Consider the following 9,994-nt stretch of genomic DNA (forward strand, 5'->3'; position numbering starts at 1 on the left):
AGGCTGGTCTTGAACTCTTGGGCTCAAACAATCCTCCTGCCTCCACTTCCAGCCTCCCAAAGTGCTGGGATTACAGGCATTAGCATTTTAAAAGTAGAGACAATGTTTCTATGTTTTTAAAATAGAGACAATGTTTCACTATGTTGCCAAGGCTGGTCTCCAACTCCTGAGCTCAAGAGATCCTCCCACCTCAGCCTCCCAAAGTGCTGCAATTACTGGCCTCATTCAACTATTAATGGGCATTTGGGTTATTTCCAGTTTTTGGATATTAACAAATATTATGAACTGAATTGTGTCCACCCATAAATATGTATATATATATTGTTGTTGTTTTGTTTTTTTGAGAGAAGTCTCACTCTTATCCCCCAGGTTTGAGTGCAATGGCTCGATCTTGGCTCACTGCAACCTCTGCCTCCCGGGTTCAAATGATTCTCCTGCCTCTGCCTCCCAAGTAGCTGGGATTAAGTCACCTGACACCACGCCCGGCTAATTTTTGTATATTTTAGTAGAGATGGGGTTTCACTATGTTGGCCAGGCTGGTCTCGAACTCCTGAACTCAGGTGATTCACCCACCTCAGCCTCCCAAGTTGCTGGGATTACAGGCGTGAGCCACTGCGCCCAGCCATAAATATATATGTTAAAGCCCTAACCTCCAATGTGACTGTATCTGAAGATAGCTTCTTTAGGAGGCAATTAAGGTAAAATGAGGTCATTAAGGTGGAGCCCTAATCAGATAGGACTGTGGCCTTGTAAGAAACAGAAGAGAGAGATCTCTGCCTCTCTCTGTGTGTGTCTCTCTCACGCCTTTACTCTCCTTCACTCTCTTAATTCCATGTGAGGACACAGCAAGAAGGCAAGCATCTGCAAGCCAAGAGGAGAGACCTCAACAGGAAACAGATTAGCTACCACCTTGATCTTGGACTTTCCAGCTTCCAGAACTGTGAGAAACTTATGTTATTTAAACCACCCAGTCTATGATATTTTGTTACAGTAGTTCTAAATGAATAAGACAAGAAATAAAGGTGCTATGAATATTTGTAAGACAAGGCTGTGTAAATGTATGCTTTCTTTTTTTTTTTTTTTTCTTTTTTTTTTTTTTTTTTGTGATGGATTCTTGCTCTGTCGCCCGGGCTAGAGTGCAGTGGCCGGATCTCAGCTCACTGCAAGCTCCACCTCCCGGGTTTACGCCATTCTCCTGCCTCAGCCTCCAGAGTAGCTGGGACTACAGGCGCCCGCCACCTCGCCCGGCTAGTTTTTTTGTATTTTTAGTAGAGACGGGGTTTCACCGTGTTAGCCAGGATGGTCTCGATCTCCTGACCTCGTGATCCGCCCGACTCGGCCTCCCAAAGTGCTGGGATTACAGGCTTGAGCCACCGCGCCCGGCCTAAATGTATGCTTTCTTTTAGATAAATGCGCAGGAGTGGAATGGCTGGCTCATATGTGTATGCTTAATTTTTAAAGACACTACCAAACTGTTTTCTAAAGTTGTAGGCTGGGCGCGGTGGCTCACGCCTGTAATCCCAGCACTTTGGGAGGCCAAGGCGGGCCTTGCCTGTAATACCAGCACTTTGGGGAGTTCCAGACGAGCCCGACCAACATGGAGAAAACCCGTCTGTACTAAAAATACAAAATTGGTGGGGTGTAGTGGTGCCTGCCTGTAATCCCGGTTACTCAGGAGGCTGAGGCAGGAGAATCACTTGAACCCTGCAGGCAGAGGTTGCAGTGAGCCGAGATCGTGCCATTGCACTCCAGCCTGGGCAACAAGAGCGACACTCCGTCTCTAAATAAATAAATAAAGTTGTAATATCATTTTACATTTCCACCGGCGGTATAGGAGTTCCATTTCCTTCATATCTTCAGCAACAGTTGGTATAGTCAGGCTTTTAAATTCTAACTAGGACCTTCAGCTGACAGAGTGCGGTGCCTGCAGCAGAGTGAGGCCAAGCACTCCTGCTGGCTCCCACAGCCAGGCCTCCTTACTGGCCGCCAGGTAGGTCATCGCACGGGTCCAGGAGCCAGGCACGGGACCTGCCAGCCTCAGCCTCCAGGGCCTGGGCGGGCCGCCAGGTGAGCGCGCCCCAGAGCTCAAAATTCGTAGCTGGCTGCCCTGTGTCCACCCGGCGGATTACTGGCCATGGAGCCGCGCACAGGGGACGCCGCGGACCCTAGGGGCAGCAGAGGAGGTACAAGGATCAGAGGTGTTGGGGAAGGACAGGGCGAGTCGCCGCCACCTCGTCCCGCCTGTCTGCTCCACACCTTTTCCTTCTGACAGGTGGTAAACAGAGCGGCTCTGGCGCCTAAGTGGCGGTGGCAGGGGGAAGGGGCCCAGCGATGGAAGCTGGGCTCGAGGTCCCCCACCCACACCCACACCTGAGCGAAAGGGCCGCGCACCAGAGCAGGGGAGGGGCTCTCAGAAGTCTCCAGGGAGATGTGCAGATGTGCGGGGAGGGGTCTGCCCGTGGTCACTGGGGACACCTGGGCACTCAGGGTCTGTAGTGAACTGGGGGGAGGGGAGCTGGGGTCCCCTGGGGACCTGTGGAGGGGAATCTGGAGGTACGTGGGCCGTGGGGGAACAGGCCCTCTGAGGGAATTCATGGGGTAGCAGGGGTTGCCTAGGATACTTAGAGGGAGAATTGGGGGTTCCGGGGCTACAGGGTCAGGCCGTGTTCTCTCAGGATATTTGGGGAAACGGGGTCCCCTGAGATATCGTGGGCGAGGAGTTGGGCATCCAGGATGATTAGGGGGCAGTCGAGGACCTCACGTGGTGTTCGGAGGTGTCCAGGACTATTGCAGTCAAACAGCGATCTCCAGGGACACCGTGGGAGCAGGCGGGGTGCACCGGCTACCCGCGATAGTAGGGGATCGCGTGAGAAGGGAGGGGCAGCAGTGACCTCCGGAACTATCGAGGGAGTGGTCTGGGGTCGCCGGATATCCTGAGGGCATTTCTAGGTCTTCGGGCATCCGGAAGCGTGGGGGTTGGCCGAGGCCGAGGGTGGGCGTTGACCTGTCCCCTCTCCCGCGCAGGCCGCGGCCCCTCCCGGCTAGCCGGCCCCAGCGCCCGGCAGCTCCTGGCGCGGCTGGACGCGCGCCCCCTGGCGGCGCGAGCTGCGGTCGACATGGCGGCGCTGGTACGCAGGGCGGGCGCCACATTGCGCCTGCGCCGGAAGGAGGGTGCGTGACTGGCGCTGGGCCTCGGCTGGGGGAGGGTTCGGAGAGGAGCTGGGTTCAAAGGGGGCAGGCCTGGGCGGTCGGCAACTACTGCCCTGCCTTGGGTGGGGCCAAGGGGCGCGATTTGGGGGGCGGGGATAGGAGGGTGCTTCGAGTGGGAGGAGTCTTGGGGTTATTCTAGAATATTCCTTGAGGGTTATCACAGTAGGCAAGGGCTGCATTGGTTGAGAGTGCGGAGGTGGATCCCCTTTCTGGCCGGCGGGGCTTCGAGGGTCATTTATGGGGAGGCGGGGCCTGGAGAGTGCTTGAGGGGTGGGGACGCAGCGAAGGGGCAGGCCTGCAATGTGAGTCACGGGGGTGGCGCCTATTGTGCCTTGGGGGCGGGGCTTGAGATGTCGGGAAAGGGTTGAGGGTTAGAGGCTAATTAGAGGGCTTGCTATGGAAGGTTCAGGAGCCAAATTTTGGAGTAGCATTCTCCAGGGTGGGCCGAATGGTGTTACTTGAAGGATGTGTTCTGCGTGTTATTAGCGGGAGATAGGAAGGCCTGGAAGATTATTCACATGGCTGAGCCCAGGATTGTTTGTTAAGAAGGTGGGGTCAGAACAGTTATTTGTTTGGGCTGAGAGCCTTTAAGATTACTTGAGGGGATGGTGCGTAGTTAAATGGTGGGCCAGTTTGCATATGAGCTGCAGGGGCGAGGCAAGTAGATGAGGCTAGAATGTTAACTCAGGGAACAGGTCCTAGGTATTTTCCATGGCATGTGCCCCCACAGCCTTCTCCACCGCTTTTATCTCCCAGTTGTTAGCGTGCTGGACTCTGCGGACATAGAGGTCACAGATAGTCGCCTGCCTCATGCCACTATTGTGGATCACCGGCCCCAGGTAACATCTTATCCTTCTATTGGAGGCAACCTGCCTCAGGGCAAACTATGTACACCAGTGTCCTTTATTCCAGCACCGTTGGTTAGAGACATGTAATGCGCCTCCCCAAGTGATCCAGGGTAAGGCACGTAGTGCTCCGAAGCCATCCCAGGCCTCTGGTCTTTTCTCTGTGGAGCTGGTCCGCGGTCACTCAGGCTTTGGCCTCACCTTAGGTGGGGGCCGGGATGTTTCTGGGGACACTCCACTGGCCGTGCGCGGGCTGCTGAAGGATGGTCCAGCACAGCGCTGTGGTCGTTTGGAGGTGAGCCCTGAAGCCTCTTCCGTTGGTAGGTGCTATCCCTGCCTTTGTTTGGGTGCTCTCCTTTTGCTTTTCCAACACGACTGCATTGCACTCTTCCAGATCGGGGACCTTGTGCTCCACATCAACGGAGAGTCAACGCAGGGCCTCACCCATGCCCAGGCCGTGGAGCGGATCCGAGCTGGAGGCCCCCAGCTCCACCTGGTTCTTCGTCGGCTTCTGGAGACCCACCCTGGCAAGTCTCGAGGGGTGGGAGAGCCCCAAAAAGGAGTTGGTGGGTTTCCCAGGGGAGAGAAGTCAGAGATCAGTGAGGAGAAGAGAGAGATTCACAGAGTGGAGAGGCTGAGATTCTGGGTGGGAAGGGTTTGGTGGTCTCTGTGGGGAGGGTGTGCAAGAGGTCATGGTATTCTCACAAGTAGGGGCAGGGAGGGGCACAGGGTCCCAGGATAGGAATAAAGCAGGGGCAGGGAGGGGTGTCAGTCCCAAGGATAGGAATTTCAGAGGGTGGGCTTTCCAGGTACTGGGGAGAGAGAAGGGAAGGGGTCTAGGATAAAAGCAAGTGTTTGGAAGGAAGGGTCTTAGTTCTCAGAGGGGAAGGCAGAGTGGATCTTAGCCGAGGAGGGGGGGAAATTGGATGGGGATCCAGAGGGTAGGGGGTCTAGTTCTGAAAAACAAAGGGTTGGTGGTTTTCGAGTCAAAGGAGGTGGGATGAGAGAGGAGAGAGCAGGGGATCTTAGATGAGAGGGGTTTGATTTCCTTTGGAGATTGTGGGAAATGATTTCTGAGGGGCATGTTCTGGATCCAGGAGGGGAGGGGTCTCGGGAAAGGAGGTGTTGGGGTTGTGAGGGGTGGTGCTGATCCCAGAAGGCCTTGAGGGGAGATGTCTCTAAGGGCCAGGGTCTCATCTCCCGCAGCCTTTGGATTTTCCTGTCCACCCTCCGCCAAAGGCCCGGATTTCCCTTCCCTACTTCACCACCCAATCTAATCCGTAGTCCCGTCATGGCTAGATCGCAGCCCAGATCCTGGAGGGCCGGAGGTAACGGGGTGTAGCAGCAGCAGTACTTCCCTAGTTCAGCACCCTCCATCCCGGACGATGCTCAAGAAGACCCGGGGCAGCCCAGAGCCTAGTCCAGAGGCGGCCGCCGATGGCCCCACGGTTTCTCCTCCTGAGCGCCGCACTGAGGATCCCAACGACCAGATCCCGGGTTTCCCGGGGCCCTGGCTAGTGCCCAGCGAGGAACGGCTCTCGCGGGCCCTAGGGGTCCGGGGGGCAGCGCAGCTCGCTCAGGAGATGGCAGCCGGAAGGCGGAGGCACTGAGCCTACCTCTAACGGCGCGGGGCTCACTAGTTACCGCCCAACCTGGATCCGGCGCGTGTGGCCGCCGGGCACTTGGCACTTCCCAGAGAGCTTCCACTTGGTCTGGTCTCCCCTCCCGCTGCGCAGTGGCTCTGCCCGCACTCCCCTTGCAGCGTCAGTGGTACGACCCTTCCAGCCCGGCTAGCCTGCGCTTCTGGTTCTGGGAGGGAGAGGTAATAAAATGGTTCGATCTGGTCTTGACTTGCCAAGCGCTCGAGGCGGGGTGGGGCTGCCCAGGCCACTCTGTAAAGGAGCAGGTGGGGTTGATCCTGCTTCAAGTAATCGCTGAAGAGCTTCATGCTGCTGCTTTCCTGCTTGCACATGGATCTTTGCTTCCGCTGGTCCTCAGCCTGGCGTGGTTTCTTTCTCTCTTCCCCGTCTCCTGCTCCTCTCCTTATTCATCAATTTCACCTTTTTGGAGGTGTACAGGGTCTCACACATAAATTATTGTGCATGGCATGGAGAATGCAGAGGTGAGCCTGTCGTGGCGGGACTGCACCAATGTATCCACAGTCCTGTCTCGGAATCATCCAGACCCTCAACTGACGTCGGGATAGCAAGGCTAGAAGCCTAGAAGCAGGGCGGCTTCCTTCGCCAGGGACCTCTGGTCTCCCACTTCCGGCCTAGTCTGCCAGCTTTTGCTGGCACGTAGGCTACCACTCTCCGGGCATCGACTGGGGCCCTGGATCCCCCTTTGGGGCGGAGCGGGGAAGGTGTGAGTCAGCGCCCCTGGGCGGGCCGGGCTAAAAAAGGCTGTTAGAACCTTTGGGCCGTGCCCCCATTTTCCGTACATGGTGAAGAACTGCAGCCGGGCTTGTGTGCACTGGCCACATACTGGGCGTTCCCCGCACGGGAGAGGCCCAGAGTTTCCTTCACCCTGCGAACAGAGCCCCGCAGCCAGGGCTTATATGGCCAGCGGGACTCCAACCGGGGTAGCCGCGAGGAAGGCACTGGCAGAGGACAGAAATGTCCAGTCACCTCCGCTGTCACCACATCCTGAGCACTCGGCCCCATCCCCCCCGCAGGAGGGAAGCTGTGGTCTGACGGAATAGGCAACTTTCGCCCCTGTGGGGAGGGGACGGGGAAGGAAGAAAGAATTTAAAGGATCCGAGTGCGAGAGTTCAGGTGGCCTTGGAGAGGAAAGAGGAACGGCGAAGACAAGCTGCTAGAGCTGGGAGCTGGAGAGTGAAGAGGTGAACACTTGAGTGGTTAGAGCTGTAGATAGACATTGTGGGGAAGTGTGCCAGGGTGGCTTCCAGCTACCCCTGACTTAGAGCCTGGTGGAGATGTGGTTCTTCAGAAGTCAGCATAGGGCTCAAGAGCCCCAGTCCTATAAATACAGTCACACCCAAGAGACTAATAATAGTAACCCCAGCCACCATGTAATTAGTTTTATCCCTGCTACTGGCTCTATTGCAATATTTATTTTCATCTACAATAGTTGCACATCTACTCAACAATCCGAATATGTCCATTTCACAGAGGAGGAAAGTGAGGCCCAGGGAGTGCAGATAGCTTGAGAGAGGAGGATCAAAGCAAGATTTAATCAAGGCCTGATTCCCAAGTCTGTCCTCTTAATTTCACCTGCATTGAAACCCAACTGTATACATTGCACTGTGCTAGGTACTGTGGAGATGCTGGAGGAACAAGACATACAATTTGTCTTTGTGTAGCTGATGTATGTAATGAGGGTAGACAGATGTCAGACAAAAAAGACAAGAAAATGAATAAATAAAAAACCAGGCCAGTTGTGGTGGCTCACACCTGTAATCCCAGCACTTTGGGAGGCTAAGGCTGGTGGATCACAAGGTCAAGAGTTCAAGAGCAGCCTGGCCAAGATGGTGAAACACCGTCTCTACTGAAAACACAAAAATTAGCCAGGTGTGGTGGCAGGTGCTTGTAATCCCAGTACTCGGGAGGCTGAGGCAGAGAATTGCTTGAACCCAGGAGGTGGAGGTTGCAGTGAGTCAAGATCACACCACTGCACCCCAACCTGGGTGACAGAGCAAGAATCTGTCTCTAATAATAATAATATAATTATTATTATTATTATTTCAGGCCAGACATGGTGGTTTGTGCCTGTAATCCCAGTACTTTGGGAGGCAGAGGCGAGTGGATTGTTTGAGCCTACGAGTTTGATACCAGCCTGGGCAACATAGAGAGACCTCGTCTCTACAAAAAGCTTAAAAATTATTTGGGAGTGGTGGCTCATGCCTGTAGTCCCAACTACTTGGGACTCTGAGGTGGGAGGATCGCTTGAGCCCGGGAGGTCAAGGCTGCAGTGAGCCATGATTGCACCACTCCACTCTAGCTGGAATGGCAGTGAGACCTTATCTTAAAAAAAAAAAAAAAAAAAAAAAGGCCAGGCATGTGGGTCATGCCTGTAATCCCAACACTCTGGGAGGCCGAGGCAGGTGGATCACCCGAGGTTGGGAGTTCAAGACTAGCCTGACCAACATGGAGAAACCCCGTCTCTACTAAAAATACAAAATTAGCCAGGTGTGGTGGCACATGCCTATAATCCCAGCTGCTCAGGAGCCTGAGACAGGAGAATCGCTTGAACCAGGGAGATGGAGGTTGCAGTGAGCTGAGATCATGCCATTGCACTCCAGCCTGGGCAACAAGAGTGAAACTCCTTCTCAAAAAAAAAAAAATTCAGAGAGAAGTGAGAGTCATGAAACTATGAAGCTAGCAAAAGGAGGTTACATTGTGGGAGACGATGGTGGGCTTCTGACCTCTGAAAACATAACTCTTGAGCTGGAACCTGAATGACTAGAAGCCAGGTATATGAAGCACTGAGCGAAGGGCATTGACAGCAGGGGAAATAGCAAGTGCAAAGGCGTTGAAGCGGAACCAGGTTTGTCTTGTTTCAGAAATTCAGACGTGTCCTCGCAGAGTTGGCAAGCACATACTTATCACTGGGAAAAGTATGTTTCATCCCTTCCACTATTCGCTCACTCTTCAGGCAAGTGGGGCTGAAAGAGGGGAGCTCTTTCCTTAGTTTTGAGGGGCCTTGTGTTGGCAGAGAGAGCCGGCAGGCCCTTGGGTTGAATCCTCCTGGCCATCCAGTTATGATTCTCCCCTACGTCAAATGAGATGAGAATAAAAACAACATCTAGTCTGGAGAGTGTGTCCCTCAGAGTAACTCTGGGATCCTGATTCCAGGAGACCAGATGCATGTCTTAAATGCAGAAATTAAGGCTGAGCTGGGGGAAATTACTTGCTCAAAATAACACACTTAGCCAGGTACGGTGGCTCACACCTGTAATCTCAACACTTTGGGAGGCCAAGGCGGGAGGATTGCTTGAGATCAGGAGTTCAAGACCAGCCTGAGCAACATAGCGAGACCTCGTCTCTACTAAAAAATAAATAAATACAAACAAAGTGTCTACAAATGTCACCCAGCCTTGCACCCCAGGAGCCATCCATTCATCTTGCCAGTCCCCCAGAAATAAACTTTCCTATTCCTCATGTACAATTGTGCTGACTGGCCCCTCTCTTCAGAACCAGGAAACTGAAGGCCAACATTTAGGGCTAGGACTTCCTTGGGATTGCAGAACACAGAATCAGACCTTGGGCTCTCTGGGCTCTAACACTATCACAAAAAATGTTTTTTTAAATAGAGACAAGCTCTCACTACGTTGCCCAGGCTGTTCTCAAACTCCTGAGCCGAAGTGATTCTCTCACCTCGGGTCTCCCAAAGTGCTAGGATTACAGGCATGAGCCACTGCTCCCGGCCTTGGACTCTAACATTAGAAACAATGCTTGCCCTATTTCTGAGCAACTCAGTGCTCACCAATCCCTGTTCTCACACAGCCTTTACACTGGCAGGGTCTTATCCTCATCACTGCTCAGAGGTTTATTCCACTGTCCGCAATCCATTATCCAAAACTCTGGAGAACAAAAAGCTCTGGAAACCGATGTTTTTCCCACAAGATAGACACTATTTGGTTGCAAAACCTGACCTGATCTAATAAGGAACAATTTTCTTTCTTTCTTTCTGTTTTTCCTTTTTTGGAGACAGGGTCTTACTCTGTTGCCCAGGCAGGAGTGCAGTGGTCTGATCATGGTTCACTGCAGCCTTGAACTCCCGGGCTCAAGCAACCCTCCCACCTCAGCCTCCCGAGTAGTTGGGATTACAAGCACACGCCACCATGCCTGGGCTATATTTTTTTTTCTTTTTTTTTTACTTTTACTTTTTTTTTCGAGAGAGTCTCACTCTGTCACCCAAGCTGGAGTGCAGTGGTGTGATCTCAGCTCACTGCAACCTCCACCTCCCGGGTTCAAGCA

At 53.6% G+C, this 9,994-nt stretch overlaps 1 protein-coding gene across 2 annotated transcripts; it reads left to right on the forward strand.

The window, feature by feature from the left end:
- The first annotated feature begins 1,910 nt into the window (after positions 1-1,910).
- On the forward strand, positions 1,911-7,526 carry MAGIX (MAGI family member, X-linked). 2 transcript variants are annotated; one of them, XM_023201209.1, is made up of 5 exons: positions 2,987-3,171; positions 3,967-4,049; positions 4,123-4,350; positions 4,450-4,582; positions 5,355-7,526. In XM_023201209.1, exons 1-5 carry the CDS (start codon positions 3,117-3,119, stop codon positions 5,663-5,665), a joined length of 810 nt encoding a protein of 269 aa, XP_023056977.1. In that variant the 5' UTR covers positions 2,987-3,116; the 3' UTR covers positions 5,666-7,526. The 2 variants fall into 2 exon arrangements, 1 of the variants encoding a protein (XP_023056977.1); XR_002729154.1 differs by having other exon boundaries at positions 1,911-3,171; positions 3,967-4,350; positions 4,450-4,621; positions 5,355-5,899.
- The last annotated feature ends 2,468 nt before the right edge of the window (positions 7,527-9,994 follow it).

This window comes from Piliocolobus tephrosceles, unplaced genomic scaffold (assembly GCF_002776525.5).
Source record: "Piliocolobus tephrosceles isolate RC106 unplaced genomic scaffold, ASM277652v3 unscaffolded_19336, whole genome shotgun sequence".
NCBI classification, from domain to species: Eukaryota; Metazoa; Chordata; class Mammalia; order Primates; family Cercopithecidae; genus Piliocolobus; species Piliocolobus tephrosceles.